General features: G+C 38.3%; 1 protein-coding gene across 1 annotated transcript; it reads left to right on the top strand.

Moving 5' to 3' along the window:
* The first annotated feature begins 19 nt into the window (after positions 1–19).
* On the top strand, positions 20–25,283 carry LOC106876838 (transcriptional regulator ZNF706). Its single transcript, XM_014925555.3, has 4 exons — positions 20–270; positions 20,096–20,234; positions 21,571–21,663; positions 24,028–25,283. Exons 2-3 carry the CDS (start codon positions 20,100–20,102, stop codon positions 21,658–21,660), a joined length of 225 nt encoding a protein of 74 aa, XP_014781041.1. The 5' UTR covers positions 20–270; positions 20,096–20,099; the 3' UTR covers positions 21,661–21,663; positions 24,028–25,283.
* Positions 25,284–25,317: the final 34 nt, after the last annotated feature.

The following is a 25,317-nucleotide window of genomic DNA, read 5'->3' on the forward strand; positions in this document are numbered from 1 at the left end:
GTCACGTGACCGCTACAAGCACCACTGCGACGACCACGAGTGTGACGTATCTGTGGGTTTCTGGTAACTTCCTCCGTCGTCTCACGTTCTCTCTCACACATACATGTAAAACCACCGCCTTCACAAGACTTTAGTACATAAATACACTCACACAGACGTAGTAAATATATATATATATATAGTTATAACATACTGACAAGATTATACCTTCGAAGGAATATTAAGTTTTTTCTTCTTACGAACTTCAGTCAAAACCTCAATTTAACCAAAGTAAGTAATTTCCTCCCTTCTTTCAGAACTACACCGCTGCTCTAAATATTTATATATAATTTATATACACACACAATGCTATATTATAAATATGAAATAATCGTTTGTATATCTATCTGTATAGCAGATACGTGGCTCGTATTTTTCAATACATATGTATACACACACACGCATACATTGCTATATTGCATGTAAGATAGCCGTCTGTACGCATGAAATATGGATTTATATACACGTGTTGTATATATACTTCCTTATAATAAATAAATAAATAAATATATATATGTGTGTGTACATACACACACATTGTGTTCGTAATTTCAGATGTGTGAATACGGTCGACCGGCTTTCTCCTCTTGCCGCCGTTTTCTCTGTCTTCAACCTTGTTAATGTCTACCGCTTCCCTCTATCATAATAGTAAATAAAGGCGATCCTTATTTCTTTGTTTTTATTGTCTCTCGAACACGGACATTGTTCAATCTTCTACAAATAACAACCAAATCTATCTCAGAGCACGCACCTTAACATTTTCAAAAATTGGTTAAAGGACGATGAAATCGTAAGACGCGATGGCCATGGCAGGAATGCCTTTTGTCATAATCCTACTTGATCAGAGAACAGCTGTACGTGGTTGCTCGACCTATTTGAAAAAAAGAGCCAAATCCTCCTCAAATTTATACTTAATTATCTAAAAAGAAATAAAATGAAAAAGTGAATGACATTCGATGAAATAAAATGGATAGTCAAGGCTGAAACGTATGTGACTTTGGTTCTGTTTGATCAGGTTTGATTTAGGGGCTCATAACAAAACAAGACGTTGTTTTTTCAAGTATTCTGAAATACGGCATCTCTGAAGAAAAAATCGTAAAATCGTTAGTGAGTAGGGTCACCTCGAAGCAGGACCCTATCATTAAATGTAACACTGCGCGCGCTTATAACAGACCGTACATTGTATCACACTCGCACACGTGTGTATACACACACACATACACATATATTATATATTTATATATATATATATATATATATATATATATATATCGCTTATAACCAGGGACGGTACTATCAGGTTTAGTAGGTCCCAAACATGTCCAGGATGTTATCAACCGGTTATTGTTACCTATAAGGTTCCATTCCTAATTTATGATAAGGTCTCACTGTGTGTATATATATATATATATATATATATATATATATATATATATACACATATGTTTGTAATATACACACCATTGATTAGAACTAGCCAAATCACATCGCACTGAGCTAAAAAAGAAAAGGGATGGGTTGTAGATAAAGCAGACTAGGTATGTACAAAAAGATACTGCAGTAAAGTTTGTGATTACAGCTTTATACGATAACAGTTGCCCTAGGGTTAAACGGTGATTGCAACTGTTAAGAGATAGCAGTCAAATTGCCATGTGGTATATATATATATATACTTTATTTAAAAGCAGCAGAAATATAACAAAAAAAATGTTACTCTGAGTTTCACGTTCCCGTTCATCGGACAGTTTTGTTAGATATATATATGTATGTATATATATATATATATATATATATATATATATATATATATATATATCGTCTGTAAAAACATAAATCAGAAAGAAGCACACTCTAAGATAAAGAGCAGCATATATAAAAAATGGGGAAGGCCAGTTTGTGGGATTACCTTAGGTTTCTCGTCCATAAAGGGTTTAGTTTATAGCGTATTGTTAGATCCCAAGACCTTTTAGAAATACACACATCCAAATATTTACTACACATGTGTGTGCATTATAACGATAGATCGCCTAACATCTATCGTTATAATGCACACACATGTGTAGCAAATATTTGCTGTTTGATTCAGGTTCCTGTTGTTGATAAGCCACAAAAATGGCGAAATATCGCTATCCATCACTCCTGAATGGGATCAGAGGTGAGTTGTCTTGCCTGTCTCTGATTTTCAGGTGTTTTAATACCCAGCATAATGTAGGAGTCATCTCTCATGTGCTATACTGCAGTGAACAAACAAAACGCATATGCTGAATATATGCAGTTGATAATGTTTTCAACTCTAGCACTGCTTTTAGTTCGTTATTGAATACACATACACACCTCTCCCCCAATTTCCTCCTTAAGTTTTTCTCACCATCCATCGTCTCTCTGACCCTTCCATTACCTTCATCATCATCATCATTTAACGTCCACCTTCCATGCTAGCATGGGTTGGACGATTTGACTGAGGACTGGTGAACCAGATGGCTACACCAGGCTCCAATCTGATTTGGCAGAGTTTCTACAGCTGGATGCCCTTCCTAACGCCAACCATTCCGAGAGTTTAGTGGGTGCTTTTACGTGCCACCAGCATGAAGGCTAGTCAGGCGGTATTGGCAACAGCTACGCTCAAAATAGTGTATTTTATGTGCCACCTGCGCAGGAGCCAGTCCAGCGGCACTGGCAACGACCTTGCTCGAATGTTTTTTCAAGTGCCAGTAAGGCGACGCTGGTAATGATTATGCTCAAATGGTGCTATTTACGTGCCACTGGCACAGAAACCAGACAGCTGCTCTGGCAATGATCACACTCAGACGGTGCTCTTAGTGCTCCTCTGGTACAGGTGCCATCACGATTTCGATTTCACTTGCCCCCAACAGGTCTTTGCAAGTCGAGTTTAGTGTTCAATGAAGTAGAGGTTGGCATGGGTGCCAGTCGGCGAATTTGGTTCGATTTCAATTTCACTTGCCTCAACAGGCCTTCGCAAGTGGAGTTTAGTGTCCAATGAAGGAAAGGTACGCATAAGTGGGCTGGCTACACCCCTGGCAGAGGCCTCAGATTATGGTCTCACTTGGCTTGCCGGGTCTATCACATACAGCATATTTCCAAAGGTCTTGGTCACAAGTCATTGCCTCGGTGAGGCCTAATGTTCAAAGGTCGTGCTTCACCAACTCATCCCAGGTATTCCTGGGGTCTACCCCTTACACAGGTAACCTCAACCACTAGGGTATGGCACTTTTTCACACAGCTATCCTCATCCATTCTCGCCACATGACCATAACAGCGCAATCATCTCTCTTGCACACCACAACTGATGCTTCTTAGGTTCAACTTTTCTCTCAAGGTACTTACACTCTGTCGAGTTTGCACACTGACACTACACATCCATCAGAGCATACTGGCTTCATTCCTTGGGAGCTTAGGCATGTCCAAAGCGGTCACGGCCCATGTTTCACTGTCATGTAGCATGGCTGTTCATACACATGCGTCATACGGTCTGCCTTTTACTCTGAGCAAGAGGCCCTTTGTCACCAGCAGAGGTAGGAGCTTTCTGAACTTTGCCCAGGCTATTCTTATTCTAGCAGCTACACTTTCAGTGCACCCTCCCCAACTACTAACTTCGTCACCTAGATAACGGAAGCTATCAACTAAGTCTAGTTTTTCTCCCTGAAATGTGGCAGAAGTTGTTTTCTGCACATTTTCAGTGTTTATTGCTCTTGAACATCTGCCACAAACAAAAACTAACTTCCTAGTTAGCCTTCCTTTGATATTGCTGCACCTCTTATGTGTCCATAGCTTACACTGGGTACATCTTATAGAGTTTCTACCTACGCCTTTTCTACAGATTGAGCAGAGCCATCTACCTGAAGGGGTTTGTGTTTTGTCTACCTTCCTACTTATTTGGACTTTGGTTTTAGCTAGGTTGATTCTAAGGCCCTTCGATTCTAGTCCTTGCTTCCACACCTGAAACTTCTCTAGTTCTGATAGTGACTCAGCAATCAGTGCAAGGTCATCAGCATAGAGGAGCTCCCAGGGGCATCCTGTCTTGAATTCCTGTGTTATTGCCTGGAGGACTATGATAAATAGGAGGGGGCTGAGGACAGAATCTTGGTGGACCCCTACCTCTACCCGGAATTCTTCACTGTACTCGTTGCCAACGCTCACCTTACTGACATCGTCTCTGTACATGGCTCACACAGCTCTCACTAACCATTCATCTATCCCTAGTTTCCTCATTGACCACCAGATAAGAGATCGGGGGACCCTGTCAAAGGCTTTCTCCATATCATCAAAAGCCAGGTACAGAGGTTTATCTTTGGCTAGGTGTTTCTCCTGCAGTTGTCTTACCAGAAATATAGCATCAATGGTGCTTTTCCCTGGCACAAACCCAGACTGCATCTCATCTAAACTGAGTCTCTCCCTAATTAGTTGGGCTATGACCCTCTCCATGACTTTCATTACCTGATCCAACAACTTGATACCTCTGTAATTATTTGTATCTAAAGCGTCACCTTTACCTTTGTAGCAGTTGACTTTGGTGCTGCTACACCAGTCATTGCTTATGACTCCTTCATGTATCATCTGATTAACAATATGGGTGACTAGGCTATAGCTGACACTGCCAGATATTTTGAACATCTCTGCAGTGATTCCTGATGGGCCGGGGACTTTCCCTGTCTTCATACTCTTGATCGCTTTATCTACCATGGTACTGTCAACTTGGATAGCTGGTCCCTCTGTTGGGTCAACATTTGGCAGACTATCTTTCTCCCATACATTCTCTTTATTGAGCAACTTTTCATAGTGGTGTCTCAAAACCTCTCTCTTTGTGGCCTCGTTTTGGGCAAGCGTACCATCATCCATGCGGACACATTTCCTACGACATTACGATTCTCTCAAGTCGTTGGTCCTCACGACGCAGAACATTGTAAAATTTTCCTTATCTGCTTCCCCTCTGGCTAAATAAACCTGTTGCCTAGCTTCCCTTCTGGCAGTCTAATACAATTCCCTCCTACCACCATTCTTCCAGTCCTTCCAAGCCTGTTTCTTTTGTCTAATAGCCCTGTCAACAACGTTCCACCACCACGTTATTTTGGGTTGAGAGGGGACTTTGCACCATCCACAGATCTGGTCAGTGGCTCTCAGCAGGTTGTCCCGTAGAAACCTCCAGTTGTCTTCTACATCATGTGAAGCTATATCCCTTTCTATTTCATCAAAGGCTTCAAGTAATAAGTCTCTAAATCTCTGTCCATTTGCAGGATCTTTAAGCTTCCAGACCCTTCTCCTCCATACTGGTTGTCTTCTGGGCAACCACTTAGCCCTGATCCTGAAGTCACTAACTACTAGTCTATGTTGTGGGGTGCATTCTTCGCCTGGGAAGGTTTTGGCATTTATAAGCAGCCATTTTTTCCTTTTCCTGGTGAGGGTGTAGTCAATTTGGCTAGTGTGTCTGCCAGAACGGTATGTGACTGGTAAGTTTTCTGAAGTTAGTATTGCAAACCATAGGGTCATTTGCATCTCAGAACTCCAGCAGCCTGGTTCCCTCCTCATTGCGGGAACCAAAACCATAGCCTGCATGTACGCCATGTACGTCATTCGTCAATGAGATAGTCTGCAAGATATATATATATACTAGCAGCATTACCCGGCGTTGTTCGGGTCTGACTTATTATGCCATCTGCGATGAGTCTTGCTAGGTGAAAATCAACTAAAAAAGAAAGCCTTACAACGAAAAAACCCTTATGATGTAAATATGTTCATAATTCAAAAGACAATGAAATTAATAGGGAAAGTCTGAAGGCTGTTTTGCGTAACATTATTAAGCGTACGTAAATTTCATCCATCTAATTGACTGTACAAATGCTTGTGCAAAACAATTTTTTGCGCTACCCTGATTATACATAGCAGGATAATCCCTTTTCACAGGAGCTAGGACGGCAATTTCTGATGAAGCAATTGCTGGCGATCTGTTGCTACACAGTTCTGCCAGAATTCTATCAGATTGGGCAGTAGATGTTGATGCACCATTTTGCATTATGTTCAAAGTAGCTTCTGGAGTGTGGTGAATTGGTGCAGTCTGTTGCTGTCTTTTTAAACCGGTTGTATTCTTTCCCCAGCAAACTCTCTTCTTTGGAGGCATAATCTATGTATATATTAAACAGAACAACAAAAGTTATAACAGATGGCAGGGTCGGTAGTTTTCACATTTTGGTAATTTTTCAGACTAACACCCGCACGATAACCTAATCCTAATCCAGACCATAACCCCTAACCTTAAAACCGTAACTGTAACACTAACCCTAACCCTAACCCTAACACCATAGTGAAAATCGTGCGGGTGTTAATCTGAAAAATTACCCACATTTCTAATGAAGTTCACTGATTTGCAATGAATATCTTTCTCCTTTCTGTCATGTCCTAACTTAAACAAAACAATTTATTATTAGTGCTTTGTGTGAGTGGGACCATTTAAACTTGTAAAAAAAAAGAGAGAGAGAGAGAGAGAGGGTGGGGAGAAAGGAATATAGAATGGGAGTAATGAAGAGAGAGGAAGGGAGAACGGAAGACAGTTATAAGATAGCAAAATCTTATATCTATAATGTTGATGTGTGTATGTGTTTATGCGTATGTTGTCACAGATCATGTATGTGTGGTTGTGTGTGTTTTTACGTTTCTATGTTCTGAAAAATATGTTAGAGGTAGAGGAAAGGTATTTAATGAGACAGAGGAAGAAGAAGTAAGAGTGAAAAGGTAAACCAAGTTAATCTATGACTTTGTATGTATTACTCTCTCTCTCTTACTCTTACTCTCTGTAAGAACGCCGGTGCAGGTAGAAGGGAAGAAATATAAAAGTTGCTAGAAACAACAGCCAAATCTTCCTTAAATCACACAAAGTAAACGGAATTTAAAAAATCTAATTACTGCACTGGAAAGTTCACATCGAGAAAATTCCATTGATGTAAAAATTTTACGAAAAAGTGGAAAATGTGGATTTCTATCGATGCAACACACACACACATTCACAAACTCAGCTACACTATAGTTATAGATAAACAGACATATATATATATATATATATACACACATGTATGTATATATATATATATATATATATATATATATATATATATATATATATACACACATGTATGTATATATATATATACATAAGACTCGAGGTATTTCGTGTTGCAAGACAGTGTAGGAGAGAGAATAGTGATGTTGTAGGAGAGAAATGTGTTCGCATGGATGATGGTACGCTTGCATTAAATGAGGATGCAAAGAAAGAGGTCTGGAGATGCCACTACGATAGATTGCTTAATAAAGAGAATGAATGGGAGAAAGAGAGCCTGCCGTATGTCGACCCAATAGAGGGATCAGCTATCCGAGTTGATAGTACCAGGGTAGATAAAGCAATTAAGAGTATGAAGACCGGGAAAGCCCCCGGCCCATCAGGAATCACTGCAGAGATGCTCAAAATATCTGGCAGTGTTGGCTATAGCCTAGTCACCCGTATTACGAACCAGGTGATACACGAAGGAGTCATACCCAATGACTGGTGTAGCAGCATCATAGTCAACTGCTAAAGGTGACGCTTTAGATACAAATAATTACAGAGGCATCAAGCTGTTAGATCAGGTTATGAAAGTTACAGAGAGGGTCATAGCCCAACTAATTAGGGAGCGAATCAATTTAGATGAGATGCAGTTTGGGTTCGTGCCAGGTAAAAGCACTACTGATGCCTTATTTCTAGTGAGACAGTTGCAGGAGAAATACCTAGCTAAGGATAAACCTCTGTACCTGGCTTTCGTTGACATGGAGAAAGCCTTTGACAGGGTCCCCCGATCCCTTATCTGGTGGTCAATGAGGAAACTTGGGATAGAAGAATGGTTAGTGAGAGCTGTGCGAGCCATGTACAGAGATGCTGCCAGTAATGTGAGGGTTGGAAATGAGTACAGCAATGAATTCCGGGTAGAGGTAGGGGTCCACCAAGGTTCCGTCCTCAGACCCCTCTTATTTATCATAGTCCTCCAGGCAATCACAGAGGAGTTCAAGACAGGTTGCCCCTGGGAGCTCCTCTATGCTGATGACCTTGCCCTAATTGCGGAGTCACTATCAGAACTAGAGGAGAAGTTTCAGGTGTGGAAGCAAGGTCTAGAATTGAAGGGCCTTAGAGTCAACCTAGCTAAAACCAAAATCCTAATAAGTAGGAAGGTAGATAAAACACAAACCCCTTCAGGTAGATGGCCCTGCTCAGTATGTAGAAAAGGAGTAGGTAGTAACTCTATAAGATGTACCCGGTGCAAGCTATGGACACATAAGAGGTGCAGCAACATCAAAGGCAGGTTAACTAGCAAGTTAGTTTTTGTTTGTGGCAGATGTTCAGGTGCAATAAAGACTGTAAACAAACAGGAAACAACTTCTATCTCATTCCAGGGTGAAAAACTAGAGGTAGTCGATAGCTTCCGCTATCTGGGCGACCAAGTTAGTAGTGGGGGTGGGTGCGCTGAAAGTGTAGCTGCTAGAATAAGAATAGCCTGGGCAAAGTTTAGAGAGCTCTTACCCCTGCTGGCGACAAAGGGACTCTCACTCAGAGTAAAAGGCAGACTGTATGACGCATGCGTACGAACAACCATGCTACATGGCAGTGAAACATGGGCTGTAACTGCTGAGGACATACGTAAGCTCGCAAGGAATGAAGCCAGTATGCTCCGTTGGATGTGTAATGTCAATGTGAATACCCGTCAGAGTGTAAGTATCTTGAGAGAAAAGCTGAACATTAGAAGCATCAGTTGTGGCGTGCAAGAGAGACGATTGCGCTGGTATGGACATGTGGTGAGAATGGAGGAGGATAGCTGCGTGAAAAAGTGCCACACCCTAACAGTTGAGGGAACCCGTGGAAGAGGTAGGCCCAGGAAGACCTGGGCTGAGGTGGTGAGGCAAGACCTTCGTACATTGGGCCTCACCGAGGCGATGACTACTGACCGAGACCTTTGGAAATGTGCTGTGCGTGAGAAGACCCGGCAAGCCAAGTAAGATTGTTGCCAGTGCCCCTGGACTGGTTCTTGTGCGGGTGGCACATGAGATGCACCATTTTGAGCGTGGCCGTTGCCAGTACCGCCTGACTGGCTCCTGTAGGATTTTCGAGCGAGATTGTTGCCAGTGCCCCTGGACTGGCTTGTGCGGGTGGCACATAAAAGACACCATTTCGAGCGTGGCACGTTTTCGTGCGGGTGACACGTAAAAGCACCCACTACACTCTCTGAGTGGTTGGCGTTAGGAAGGGCATCCAGCTGTAGAAACTCTGCCAAATCAGACTGGAGCCTGGTGTTGCCATCCGGTTTCACCAGTCCTCAGTCAAATCGTCCAACCCATGCTAGCATGGAAAGCGGACGTTAAACGATGATGATGATATATATACACGTATCTATATATACACCTATATATAAATATATATACACATGTATATATATATATATATATATATATATATATATATATATATATATACATACATATATATGTATATATACAGGACGTCCACAAAGTCTGGGTACATGGAGTAAATAAAATCATAACATAGACAATTAAATATAAGAAATAATAATTTTCCTTTTTTACTTAGATAAAAAAAATACTTTACTTTTCTAAATTTATTTATGTAATTTTTTCTACCCAGATTGAATGATGGTTCTGTCTAAAGAAGAAAGAATCCCAGATCGAATGATGGCTCTGTCTAAGGAAGAAATAATTTTGCAATAAGATCATCCCTCTTAAGTGGACGAGAGGGATGATCTTATTGGAAAATTGTGGAAGAATTTAATCTTCCACACCCTTATAGGCAACCTATTTATTTTTTTGCCATCGGGAAATTGATCAAGAAGTTTAAAGAAACAGGCAGTGTTTTGGATAAACCCTGTTCCGGGCGACCAAAAACTTCGGATGAAACGAATGAGTCTGTCATGGCCAAGGTTTCTGCTAGCCCGAAGAAATCACTTCGATGGACATCCATGGTGTTAGGAGTTCCAAAATCAACCATCCACAAAATCCTGGTTGAGGAAAAGTATGTTAATCCCCATGTACCCAGACTTTGTGGACACCCTGTATGTATATATATATATATATATATATATATATATATATATACACACACGTATATATATATATATGTATGTATACATATACACGTATATATATATATATGTATGTATACATATACACGTATATATATATATATATATATACACACACGTATATATATATATATATGTATGTATACATATACACGTATATATATATGTTTGTATACATATACACGTATATATATGTATATATATATATAATCATCATCATCATTGTTTAACGTCCGCTTTCCATGCCAGCATGGGTTGGACAATTTGACTGAGGACTGGTGAACCAGATGGCTACACCAGGCTCCAATCTGATTTGGCAGGGTTTCTACAGCTGGATGCCCTTCCTAACACTAATTACTCCAAGAGTGTAGTGGGTGCTTTTATGTGCCACTGGCACGAAGGCCAGTCAGGCAGTACTGGCAATGGCCACTCTCAAAATGGTGTATTTTACGTGCCACCTGCACAGGAGCCAGTCCAGCGGCACTGGCAACGATCTTGCTGCACGTGTATATGTATATATGTATATGCTTGTATATATGTATATATACTCGTGTGTGTGTGTATATATATATATATATATATATATATATATACGCGTATATATTTAGATATATATGTACATGTGTATAAAAATTGATAGCCGTTGTTACCTAGGTGACCTAATTAGCAGTGCATTTAGGTTTTCCGAAGCTATTCTTTAAGTAAGAACAAGGTAGACAACGTTCAAACCCATTAGCTTTTCTAGTAGCAATGGGTTTTTCTCTCAGCATAAGAGACAGTTGTTTGTGTAATAAGTGCAATGCTACATGGTAGTGAGAGCAGGGCCTTGAATGGGTAGGATTTCTGAAGACTAAAAAGAAATGTAGTAAGCATACTCTGTTGTGTGTTACGTTAGTGTACATGAATGATGGATTGTAAAGGTGAGTGAAAAATTGATACAGCAGGAATCAGATGTAGAATACAAGACAGAAAACTATACTGGTACATGTATGTGATGTGAATGGGGGATGACAGCTGTTATAAGGGTGTGCTGAGTACTCAGAATAAATGGAACCTGTGGAGAAGGAATAGCTAAAAAGTGATAAACACTGACCTCATGAATGAGATAACAAAAGATCACAATGATTGGTAACACGATACTGTAGGTGTCCCTACCTGTGCAAGTGTATTGTGAAGCATCAAACATTGTAGTCATGCTGGAGTTTGGGCCTTTCATCTATTCTTATGTCTCCTACTTTAATATAGTCTCATTTATTACTCACCTTCTCATCTAATAACAGCCTGCATTGAACCTGACTCTATTTCATTTACCCTGCTATCGTCCCACTTCTCTTGGTCAATCATTTTGGCATCCATCACTCTACCATCTATTACCATAGCATATAGCTACCATCACTTCCATCACCCTCTTCTATCACTATCTTGCTCTAATCTTTGTATTTCTCCTTTCATTCTTCTGTCACTCACTTTCACTGGTTCTTCTGCCAGTGTCTGTGTGGTAAGCGGCTTGCTTACCAACCACATGATCCTGGGTTCAGTCCCACTGTCTTCTACTATAGCCTTGGGCTGACCAAAGCCTTGTGAGTGGATTTGGTAGACGGAAACTGGAAGAAGCTGACTGGCGTTGTGGAGTTAGGTCCTACTGCTACATGGTATGTCTTTCTTTTGCAGTGCTTCCATGAAATTCTGTTTTCTGCTGGGGAAAATGGCAGCCAAAACAGTTGTCACGCTTCAAACAGCTTACAAGGATGTTGCCATGAGCAAAACACAGGTTTATGAGTGGTTTCCATGCTTTAGGAATGGTCACTTGTCACTTGAAGACCAACCACATTCAGGGCGACAACCGATCTCCCGAACGAATGAAAACATGAAAATTCATTAACTAATCTTGGAGGATTGTCACTGAACAATTGACAGACTTGTTGATAGGACTGGTGTGTCCTGGAGCTCCTGCCAACTAATTTTGAGCGAGGAATTGCAAATGAAAAGAGCTGCAGCAAAATTTGTGCCTCACTTGCTCATGGAAGATCAAAAGCAGTCAAGACTGAATGTGTGTCGTGAACTGAAAGAACAGTTGGAAGTTGATCTGGACCTTTTTTGGAATGACATCACTGGTGTTGGAAGCTGGTGCTACAGAATTTGTAGATGTGGAAGAGGTGAAGAAGAAAAAACAATGGGGTCGTTAAAAGGTATCACTTTGCAAGAATTCCAGCACTGCTTCGAACTGTGGAAAATGCTCCTGGACCAGTGCATTGCTTCAAATGTAGAATACTTTGAAGGCAGTAAAAGTGTAAACATGTAAACCTAAGTGAATAAAATTAATATTGCAAAATTCCAGTCTCGTTTGGTACCCTCTTGTATGAAACTAATTGATTGTAATTATTAAGTTTAGTACACTGAAATATTTGATTAGGTATGATAGAGATGTTGCTGTTAGAACATCTCTGTATAGTGTTCATTATTATTTTGACTGGCTCAAACTGAAGTATATCTGTATGTAACTTAGTCTGTATTCATGTATATAGGTGTGTTGGTATATATATATATGTGTATATATATATATATATATATATATATATATATATATATATATATATATATATATATATATATATATGTTATTAACTTGGTTTAAATCAGTTTTGTGTGTGTGTGTGTATGTATGTACCTTGGCCTGTGTGTGTGTGGTAAATTAATCTTCTGGTTGCCTATTCTGAGGTCCCCATGCTAAAAGAAAATGAATTTTTTTTTTTAGTTACAGTAGATCTTAACTCCCTCATGTTTACTTTTCTTTTTTCCCATCTTTTGGCATCATCTCTTAAGTTCCACATTTGATTTCTAATGTTTGAACTATGAGACAAGGTTCTTTTCCAGCATTATTATGAAATGATAATCTAGAGACTTTCTACTTAGAAATTATCACTGAGTAGTATTCTAAATTATGCCCCAGTTCACATGTCTGCCTGTACAATAAATAATATCTATTATTAGTTGTGTTTGCATGCTTCAATCTAGATATAATTCTGAACTTGGTGATAATGCTTACAGTCCTTATAAATTTACTGACTTTCTCAAACTGACAGTTGTATGTTCCAACTATAGTTACCACTTGTCTCTTCAAGAACTAAAAAAAAAGAGGGCATAACCACTGTTACAGTGACAAAGCTGCATCATAGGGAATTTTTTTCTTGGAAGCAAGAAATAGTTTAAATTTATATGTGAGACATTTCTCCTTCAACAAGATTTAAATATAATATCCTAACAATATCTTTTATCTTGTTAAGGTTGTTTCTACAAATATTCTATAGAAGTTATAGCCAACCCTGATTTTTGCTACATTTCATATACAAGGTGTTAGATGTAAACAAACAATGAGATTGATGATGAAAAATGAGTGTATATGCCATATTTTGGGGGTTTCTGCCCCTTCACCAGCACCCATCTAACCTATTAATCATCTTCGAACACATTGTTTATTTACATCAGACATCTTGTATACAAAACACTGTAGCAAAAATCAGTACTGGCTATAATTTCTATAGAATATCTGTATAAATAACCATAACAAAATAATAATGTGGTATTGACTTATAAAAACATTTAATGTACTTTGTAGTATATTATGGTTGCATAACAAAATACCATGTACCTACAAATCATTAATATCTTTTAGATTTGGAATGATTTACATTCTTTAATAACTACCATTTTCAAAAAGAGGTTTTTTCTCCAATAACTAGTCATTACTGAAAATCTCTAGTACAATATCATGCTATGCCCTGTCTACTTTTCCTACCTCTAAAAAGCTACATTCATACATGGAACTGAACTTGACTCTACATGCAAATAAAATAAGTTTTAATGATGGACCTACTTGCATCTGGGTATACTTTTATTTTTATTTATTTATTTTTTAATCTTTTAGTCAAGATGGCAGGGCAGTGTCCATGACCCTTTACAGGATCCCAGCCGGATGGGAGGGAGGAAGGTACCCTCAAAGTGGAATCCTGGATTGAATACTTGCAACAGAATGAACTCTGCTAAATGTACTCTATGATTCACTGACCAGTTCTGTACTCTTTTGATTCCTCCATAATTTAGAGAAGACTATGATAGTGTACAGTAAGGAAAGCATGTGGAGTAGTTGGACAATCCAGTGATGTGTTGATGTGACATTGCTGTAAATCTGCTCCACCCAGCATAGAAAAACTAATGTTGAGTGTAAGATAGTGTAAGGATTGCAAGATTTTAATATTTTCCTAAATAGCTGCTTTTAACAGAAATATTGATTTCTGTCTTAGACAGAAGACCATTTATGCAAGAAAGAAGTTGGAATGGTTTAATTGTCGTATCTCATTGGTAACTTACTGATCCTTAATGAAAGGTTGTTAGCTTTAACACATGCACTATTAACACCTAATATTGCTAACATTGGTAAACAGAAATCCATTTTGTCACATTTCATTTTATATATTATCTTAATCCTCTCATCTCCTGTTGATTTGTCAATCATTAATACCACTGTTATTTCATGTTTTTAGAATTATTATTGAGAATGTTATTTAATGTGGTAAAATGCTTTGCAATATTTGTTTCAGCTCTGAGTTCAAAATGTATTGGCGTCAACTTTGCCTTTCATTCTTTTGGAGGTTGATTAAATATCAATCCAGTACAGTAGATTATTGGAATTGTTAGAGCATTAGATGAAATGCTATTAAATATCTGTTGTGTTTCAAGTTTAATGCTTTAGCATTTAAACCGACCATATCCGGCCCAAATATTCTACCTGTTTTATGCTCAAATCAACCAGATCCCGTCTCATGCCTACCCTACAATGTTATTCTTAAAATATACAATCATATCATCGAAATCTCAAAGCTGCAAGATAACGCATGATTAATTCGAAACTGTGTGAATAAATAAACATTATATTTGACAAAGTAATCTGAATGCTAAATGGTTAAATTGCACCTATCACCAACCTCCTCATGAGGAAAATAAGGTTTTTGGGACCCAATTAACTGTTATAGTTTCCCCATTGTCAGATAAATTGACATATTGATTGGAACAGCATCTCTGTAACATCAATATATATAGCATGCAGATTTCTACTGAAACAGGATAATTGCACTGAAGTAGGCTAATCACTAAGAGAGAAAAGTAGTTAATAATAATTTGAACATTTATTTAATGATATTGCCTGTAACAAACAGTTAAAACTACAACTGGAAATGTAAGATCCGATTATCTACCAATGTTTGAGATACATGTTTTGAGAAAATATCCAACTGGATATAATTAAATGTTAACTGCTAAAAGATCACATCTTTTCCTTATGAGTAACCCTTTTGTTACTATATTTCTGTTGAAATATACTACCATTGTTTTAATTTTGATCATAATGAACAATTTAGTGTAATATCTTTGCCATTATTAGCAAGAGATGGATAGTTTTAATTTAGATTACTTAAAAACAAGAAGTTTGTATCTCAAGTGGGTTGATATCAAGTGTGTAATATCACTTTTATTCAGATCTTATTCTCCATCATCATCATCTGCATTCCATGCTGGCATGGGTTGGCCGGTTTGACTGATGACTAGCAAGCTGGGAGGCTGCACTAGGCTCCAATTTGATCTGGCAAGGTTTCTACAGTTGGATTCCCTTTCTAACACCAACCACTCTGAGAGTGTAGTGGGTGCTTTTTATGTGCCACCAATGTGGGAGCCTGTCAGGTGGCACTGACATCGACCATGCTCGAATGGTGCTTTTTACATGCCACTGGCATGGGAGCCAGTCAAGTCAGGCAGCATTGGCATTGACCACGTTTGAATGGTGCTTTTTACAGGCCACCAGCACGGGTGCCAGTCAAGCAACACTGGCAATGGTCACGCTTGAATGGAGCTTTTTACGTGCCTCTGGCGTAGGTGCCAGTGACATCAGCCACGACTACGATTTCACTTGGCTCAGCAGGTCTTCTCAAGCATAGCAGTTTAAACGGGCCAGTTATATGACACTGGCATTGGCCACAGCTACGATCTCATTTGGCTTGCTGGGTCTTCTCAAGCACAACATATCTCCAAAGGTTTCAGTTGCTAGTCATTGCCTCTGTGAGACCCAATGTTTGAAGATTGTGCTTCACCACCTCATCCCATGTCTTTCTGGGTCTACCTTTTCCACAGATTCCCTCCACTGTTCGGGTGTGACACTTCTTCACACAGCTGTCATCATCCCTATGCAACACGTGACCATACCAGGACAGTCATCTCTCTTGCATACCACATCTGATGCTTCTTATGTCCAACTTTTCTCTCAGGGTGCTTACACTTTGTCGTGTATGCACACTGATTTTACACATCCAGCAGAGCATACTAGCTTCATTTCTTTCAAGCCTACATATGTCTTCAGCAGTCGCAGCCCATGTTTCACCTCCGTGTTGCATGGCTGTTCACACACAGGTATCATGCACTCTACCTTTCACTCCGAGCAAGAGGCCTTTTGTTACCAGCAGAGGCAGTTCTCTGAACTTTGCCCAAGCTATTCTTATTCTAGCAGCTATGTTTCCTGCTACTAACTTGCTCACCTAGGTAACGGAAGATATCAACTACTAGTTTTTCCCCCTGGCATGTGATGGAATCTGTTTTCTGTGCATCTTTAGTGTTTATTGCCCCTGTGCATCCTTTGTTATTGCTGCATCTCTTATGTGTCCATAGTTCACACTGAGTACATACGGAGTTTCTATCTACGCCTTTTCTACAGATTGAGCAGAGCCAACTACCTGAAGGGATTTGTGATTTGTCTGCCTTCCTACTTACTAAGACTTTGGTTTTTGCTAGATTGACTCTAAGGCTCTTTGATTTTAGACCTTGCTTCAATGCCTGAAACAACTTCTCTAGTTCTGGTAGTGACTCAGCTATTAGAGCAAGGTCATCAGCATAGAGGAGCTCTCTGGAGGACTTTGATGAATAACGGGGCTGAGGACTGATCCTTGGTGAACCCCTACTTCTACCCAGAATTCTTCACTATATTTGTTGCCAACCCTCACCTTACTGACAGCATCCCTGTAAATGGCTTGTACAGCTCTTGCCAACCACTCATCTGTCCCTAGTTTCCGCATTGACCACCAGATAAGGGATCGGGGCACTCTGTTAAAGGCTTTCTCTATGTCAATGAAAGCCAAGTACAGAGGCATATCTTGGACTAGGAATTTCTCCTGCAGCTGTCTTACCAGAAATGTAGCATCAGTGGTATTTCTCCCGTGAAGTGCATGACTCAGTGGTTAGAGCGTTGAGCTTACAATCGTGAGGTTGTGAGTTCAAATCCCGGAGTAGGTCATCAGATATACCAGGGCACATGGTCCTGACGTTTCAGCTTGCTAACCGCAGGACTGGTGGTTTCTTGTCTTTTGATTGTTTTCTTGGTGCAGAGATTGCAGGCTGTTTTTCAAATCAAACTCTTAGCTCCAAGCAACCAATGAAGCAGGCGGCCTGTGGTGGGTCAGTACCTTATTAACCGGGGGCTGCCCAGCTTGAAGTGGGTAGTAACTAACCAGTGGGACACAAGGGTCCCTCCCTCTGTCAGAGGTAACCCATAGCACCCATGTCCTACGCCAATCAGAATGGACTTATCACTTGTGACTGCTACCTCCCATGTTTTTTCTGCCACTTTTTACAGCAGCACTGAAGTGTCCTCTCCAGTTTTGCGCAAGCCTGGGCTAGATATAAGAAAATCCTGAGTAGCCCAATCATCAGGATTCCTCTCTCGACCTTGCTGGCGTAGTTCAAAGGAGTGCAGAGCATTATGTTTGGCACCAGCTTGGTTGCAGGAGTTGCTGAAAGAGTGTCGAGTTGAACACTAAACTGCCTATGGGGCTCCACTCTGGATTTCTTTGAAGGTTGTCTCCTTTCCGTAACCCTGGATAGGGGCCCATACCGGGTACTGTTAGCCAGAGCCAGCTGAGCCCGGGACTCATGTCAGGCAGGGTCATCACTCCCTGAAGTAGTGAAGAAAATCACTACCCACTACCTATGTAGGTGGTTTAGCGTTCGACAGTTTAGGGTATTCAAGTGTTATTAACAGGAGTCCTAAGATCTAATCTTTGACAAAGATCTGTGCTAATAATAATAATATTGACAATAAGGGTTTCACATTTTTGGCATGAGCGGTAGTTTTAGGGGCAGGAGGTTTGTCGATTACTTGGCTGGTACTTTTATTTTAATCCTCACTTCATAGTTTAAAGGCAAAATTGATCTTTGCAGTATTTGAACTCAAAATGTAAAGAACCAGAAGAAATGCCGTTAACCATTTTGTCCTAAGCTAACGATTCTACCTGCTCACCACCTTAATAATTATCTGTTCTACTTCAGGCATAAGGCCTGAAATTTTGGTGGAAGAGTGCTAGACAACTACATTGACTCTTGTGCACAACTAGTGCTTGTTAAATTGATCCCAAAAGGATGGAAAGCAAAGTAGACTTTGGAATTTAAACTCCAAAACCTAAAAATAGATGAAATGCTACTAATAATTGTTTTGACAAGCTAATGATTCTGTTAGATCCCTGCCTTAGTAGTAATAATAATAATAATAATAATAATAATAATAATGATCCTTTCTACTATAGGCACAAGGCCTGAAATTTGGGCGAGGGGGATATTTGATTACATCGACTCCAGTGTGTAATTGGTACTTATTTCATTGACCCCGAAAGGATGAAAGGCAAAGTTGACCATGGCGGCATTTGAACTCAGAATGTAATGACAGATGAAATGCCACTAAGCATTTTTCCCAGCGTGCTAACGATTCTGTCAGCTTACTGCCTTAAATAATAATAATGATGATAATAAAAAAAAAACAATACTAGTAATTTTTGTAATACTTTCCCTTTATTCATTATGAATTTAAAGTTGAAAATTTTGTATACTGTGGGTTTTATAATAGAGAACACTGATATTTGGTTAGTAATGTTAGAAATATTATTGTAATAAGGAAGAATTAGATATATTCTTAACTGGACAGGTGTCTGTATCTGTTACCACATGGTATTAGTTCTGATGTTTGTTGTTGACTGCAGAAATATGTGTAACTAAAGCACCTTATCTAGCTTTCTAAATATGGGACCATTTTGAATTAAATGAGACTCTAGTGTTATTGAGAGCTTTAAAGCTAAATTGTTTTAGGCTGAATACTTAACTCCTTCCGTTTATCTCACCTGTCAAACTGGTGGGATTAACGGACGTATATATTTTTGTATATTCGCTGTGTTAATAGACAGTTATTCATCAACTGTTCATCCACTAGTAAACATACTACAGTATTTATCTATGATTAGTTTCTGCAGGTCACCTTTAAGTGCAGTGTTAGTGGAGGCTTAGTTTGTTAATGTTTCAACAGACCTACTTTTTTAAGCTTAGAATAGTTTCAGCTGTTCTTTTATCCCTGATTCAGGGAAGATATCATTCTAAATAACTATTTTAATATAATTTACATAGTTAATTATGTTTATATAATTAACTATGAAAAACAGATTTCTTACATTAATCATTAAAACATCCAGCTGAAAGAAACAAATTTTTTTGTTACCCTGCTATAATAATTAGCATGTGAAGTGTTTGTGTGGTCAATGTAAATCCAGTGTTTTATGGCTAAATTAGGTGACATGTTATGAAGTCATGTAAATGAAGTTGTATGCAGCCAGCGTAGGTAGTGTTGCAAGTGGAGTGTTGCCAGGCCATTGTAGTGTGGTTAGTGTGGATTCTGCATTATGTTGTCAGAGTGAGGCCAGTAAAGGTGAAACTTTAATGTTATTGTAGGTGAGGTGCTGATTTATAGGTGTAGCTCCAGTGTAGTGTGGTCATTAGTGCTGAGTATCTAGTGTAGGTCCATTATAGTTTGGCTGGTATTAACTGGTGCTATTTTCTCTCTGTATTTTCAGAATTATGGCACGTGGTCAGCAGAAAATTCAGTCACAGCAAAAACAGAAACTAAAGAAAGACAAAATGAAGAAATCCACTGGACATGACCAGAAGAAGGCTGCAGCAGCAGCACTCAACTATAAGTGCACTGTTTGTATGGTAATGTCTTATGTATATATATTTGCTCAGCCTGCTAACCCTTCCCTTTCACATTTAACACAAGTTATTTTGGATGTTGGAAATGTTGTCAGCCTCCCCTGCTCTCAATATCTAATTGAAGCACTCAGTCCTATAATGATTGAGCAGAAAGTACCTAAAAATGGGTTTTCTTATTCAAATGTTTATAGTGTCTTTAGGTTATTTTGAAAATTGGCAATATTACCAAAATAACTTGTTTGTTAAGTAGTCATTTGTGCTAAAAATGTACAACTGTGTTTATTAATTAATTACATAATAACTAAAAACACATACTCAAAAACGATAATGTAAAGAAATATATTAGTAATAACTTAAATGTAAATAATTAAGCCATAGACATACAAACATCACAAACAAAAAAAAAATTTTTCCTGCCCTTTTTTTGCAGCTTTTTCATTATGAAATTAAGACAGGTGTTTCATTTTGTTCCGCATACAAATTGGTTTGCTGGGCAATTGTACTGATCAAACTCGACCTGTCAAGTTTAAAAAAAATATAATCAACAGGCTTCACATCAAGTTCCAAAGAGATCTTTGAATCAACAACACTTAAAAAACAAGTTTAATTTCATTATCAAAAATGGTATTTGACCCATTCAGATGGTAATATACTATCCAAATCACTTGAAAAGTTGAACTAATTGAAGTGAGATTGTTTGTGTGTACAGAAGAAATGGATATATCACTGTGGTTATCATCTTCAAAAGCCTTATCTTCCATTAATTCATTAAGTTGTGCAAAGAATGATTAGCAGTTGTTTTCCAAAATAAACTTCTACCAAGAATATATACACACACACACACACACATACATGCTCACTTTTTTAAAATACGTACATAATTTCTTTATTATTAATTTGTTCTGTAGGAAAATACTGTGTCCCATAATCGTCATAGACCAGTGGGAATGACAGTGTTTCACTTGATTAATTAGCAAGTTGATGGCTGCAACAAAAACCTGGACAGGATAATCTTAAGAGGTGAAGAGAGAATGGATTGGGAAAATGTTTAGTGTGAGTCTTGGGTGGCTGAACACAATATGGATTGTGAGACGAGTGAGTGAGGAGGAATGCCTGAGTGGAGGTGGTACAAGACCAGCCAGCTGTGAAGATCAGAGATTATTATTAGTAGTAGTGGTGGTAGAAAAAAGGCATTGAGAAATTTTTTTTAACTTTTAAAAGAATTTTTTTTTGTCTCCCAGTGCTAGCAATCTATTTGGTGGATCTCTTTTGGTGTTTAAATGTAAGATTTAAGGATTACTTTGCTGTATTCTTAGTGTTTGTTTCTCATGAATTTCAGTCTTTGATGCCTGATGTAAAAACCTACAAACAGCACTTTGAAAACAAACATCCGAAAGCATCTTTGCCAGAAGAATTGAAACTGGAATGACAGGTAAATACTCTGTTTGTTGTTGATGATGATGATGGTACAACAAAACACAAATTTTTATGAGTCACCACTATCTACCAGCAGCTTTCTTTCATTAATGGTGTTATTTGTTTTTGCTTAGTCAGTGGGGGCAATGCAGTTCCCATGGCCCTTTTCATGGTCTCCAAGACATGACCTGAAGCTTACAACAGGGGCCATGTGATTTAGTCTGGTTATCTGGCTTGAATGCTCTCAATTGGATCAAATTTGAGTGATCCAGTTTCTCTTACTGCTGTGAGTTAGATGAGTCTATAATATTTGACACTGTATGACATTTGTCAGCAAATGTTATCATAACAGTATCATTCATTTGTAATACTCTGGAAAAAAACATGTCTAGTCATTGTGCTGTTCATGTTCAGAGGACTAGAAGATATATTAACTGACTTGGAAACAAATTTAAGTTGGTGATAATTAGGGCATCTGGTCATAGGAAATCTGCCTGAACGAATTTCATTTGATCCACGCAAGCATGAAAAAGTTGACATTGAAATAATGACAGTAATGAAACTATGTATAAATGTGTATTGATGTCTTTATCTTTTACTTGTTTCAGTCTTTCGTCTCTGGCTACGTTGGGGTTACTCCCTTGAAGAATTTTTAGTTGAATGAATTGACCCAGTAATTTTTCCTTTTAAGCCTAGTACTTATTCTATCGAACTGCTAAGTTATGGGGACCAACACCAGCTGTCAAGCAATGGTGGGGAGAAACACACACATGACAAGCTTCTTTCAGTTTCTGTCAATCAAATCCACTCACAGGGCTTTGGCTGGCCTGCGGCTATAATAGAAGACACTTGCCCAACTCTCTAACCATGTGGTTCAGAAGCAAGCTTCTTACTACACATCCATGCTGTTTACTTTTATCTACCCCCCCCCCCCATTTTAACATTTGCTTTTCCATACTTGCATAGAGCATATGAAGTTTGTTAAAGTAGTTTTTCAGCTACACAATATTTTCTCATGATTGGTCATGTTTTTACAGAAGGATAGAAATGTGAAACACACAGCTTGTATGGTGGTGATGCTTGGTTATACCTATTGCATAATCTCTAGAAAATGAGACAAACATACACTATATATAAATGTGGATGTGTGTGTGTATATGTATGTATGTATGTATATATATATAATATATATATATATATGAATTGAACCAAGAGCAATAACTTTGTAGTGGCCATTGGCATGTAATTTGAACACTTTTGATGCCAAACTTTCTGTTTTAAAGTGATCTAAATTATAATCTTCTATCAAAACTTCATATTTGATTCATGTTCCAAGCATCAGCTTAATAATAAGTTATTTTACTAAATTCTTCTTTATTTTCAAAAGGCTGTATTTCAACTAATATGTTACAAAGTGTTAATACTATACAAAATTATTCTTGTTTTATGGAAAATATCTCTGCTTCCAGAGTAGGTGAAACAATCACTTGGTGGCACTTGAGACCAACTCCAAATGTGGAGAGATAATCTCAAGAATTGAGAATTTTCCAAAAGTGATGCATCATTAAAGAAAAAACAGTCTGTGTCTGGAGATAAACTACAGACAACTATAGTTGCAAATTTCTGCCCCACTTAGCATCATCAGCATAGCAGTTTTCCTACTTTATTTCCAGCAAAATGAGACAGGCATGGCCCTAGGTAATTTGATAAAATGAGAATAACTCTAAGTGGCCACTACACTTGCACTCTTTTCTCTTTTTCTATATCCTGTATCTTTCTTTCACTATTCTCTTCTTTTGTGTAACTTTTTCTATGAACCAATAATGAGTTCTATGTTTTAATAAAACCAATCTACATTATTTACATTTGACGGATATTTGTCCTCATCTTGTTGTTAACACGTTTCGGCTGTTATACCCTCCAGCCTTCATCAAGTGTCTTGTGGAAATTTCGAACCTGGGTTCTCACTCCTAAGGTATTTTTCGATGTTATTATTATTATCAATCAGGTCACTGCCTGGAATCTTGGGGTTAGTAGCCTGTGCTCTTAACCACTATTCCATATGTCCACAGGCATATGGCGTAGTGGTTAAGAATGCGGGCTACTAACCCCAAGATTCCAAGTTCAATTCCAGGCAGTGACCTGAATAATAATAATAATAATAATAATAATAATAATATTGAAAAATACCTTAGGAATGAGAACCCAGGTTCAAAATTTCCCCAAGACAACCTGATGAAGGCTGGAGGGTATATCAGCCGAAACGTACTAACAACAAACAAGATGAGGACAAATATCCGTCAAATGTAAATAATGTTCATAATTCTTTTTCTCTTAAATATAGAACTGTATTATAAAACCAATCTATTTTTCATTTCAGCAACCATGGTGACTTAAGCTAGACTCTGCCAGAAACATCATCCCAATTCTCGGCAGATCCTGAAGAAAACCAACCTGCTGTGTATTCCTCTTTTGTAGCAACAGTCACCTTTCTATTTTCACACCTTTTCCTTCTGACACTATCTCCAGCTCCCACCCTTCATCATTTTGGAATCCTGCCTGGAAGTTCTCTAAGCCAAAGTCCCAGAAACTTTCTTCCTGCCCTTCCCTACACCATAACATCAAATATATTTCATCTTCAACTTTCATCTCCTCATCTAATTTCTTTTAATGGATACTGTTGTTATAACTGTATGTGGTAAGTAGGCCCTTACATACAGTTGGACTCGCATACCTGAGACCATAGTCTTTAGTGTTTGTGTGAAGCAAACTGTATAGGTCATGCAGGAATTGATGTACAGTGTGTATGTGAGTGTGTGTGTTGGTTGTCTTTTTGTCTTTATCAGTCACTGGCAAGGTACATAGTTGTACCTTGGCAAGCATCCTGAATTTTAGTGTTGTCTTTCTGGAAGCTAGAGCAGAGTGTATCTATGTCTGCAGTTTGTCTGTTCTGTTCTCTCTCTTTCTCTCTTTCTCTTTCTTTCTCTTCCTGTCTCAAAATATCTCTATCTATCTCTCTCTCATTAATTCTCTAGCTCTAATCAGCAGTATCACACACCATGCCACATTCATTACTTCACACCACTTCATTTTATGCCACATTAATTTCACACACATCACACCACTGTAGTTTATTTATTCCATCAATTGAAAAGAGAAAAAGAAATTGATATTTACCAATATTATATTAAGAATTAAAATAAATTTCAAAACAACACCAAAAAATCATCTGTTGCCATCCAGTTATTTTTTACCAATCTTTTCTCATTTTAGGATTCATAGCATTTTTAATGTCATTCCTCTCACACACACACACAAAAACGTGTAGTGACACTCTCACACATATACACGTGTAGTGACACAGATGTACAGAGTAGCACACAAGCACATGTAGTACATGCACACACAAAGTAACATACATACATACATACACATAACTGCACAGATGCACTTAGCAAAACACAGCAACACATTCACATGCATGCATACACAAACCAACACACACATCTGTACAGGTACAGAAATTAATACACATATATACAAATGTACACAAACTCATGCAAACAATTAACAAAGTTAAATAAGATAAACTTTTTTTTATTTATTAAAATTTTTATTAAAAAAAATTTTTCTAAATTGTCTTGTTTTTAAAGACATTTTTATTGTTTTA

Source organism: Octopus bimaculoides, chromosome 4, assembly GCF_046866305.1.
Source record: "Octopus bimaculoides isolate indiv1 chromosome 4, ASM4686630v1, whole genome shotgun sequence".
Lineage (NCBI taxonomy): Eukaryota > Metazoa > Mollusca > Cephalopoda > Octopoda > Octopodidae > Octopus > Octopus bimaculoides.

Excerpts from the sequence above, each read along its gene's own strand:
- LOC106876838 (XM_014925555.3), top strand. The coding sequence starts at position 20,100 with ATGGCACGTGGTCAGCAGAAAATTCAGTCACAGCAAAAACAGAAACTA. Across the intron at positions 20,235-21,570 it reads ATAAGTGCACTGTTTGTATG|TCTTTGATGCCTGATGTAAA; the intron begins GTAATGTCTTAT and ends CATGAATTTCAG.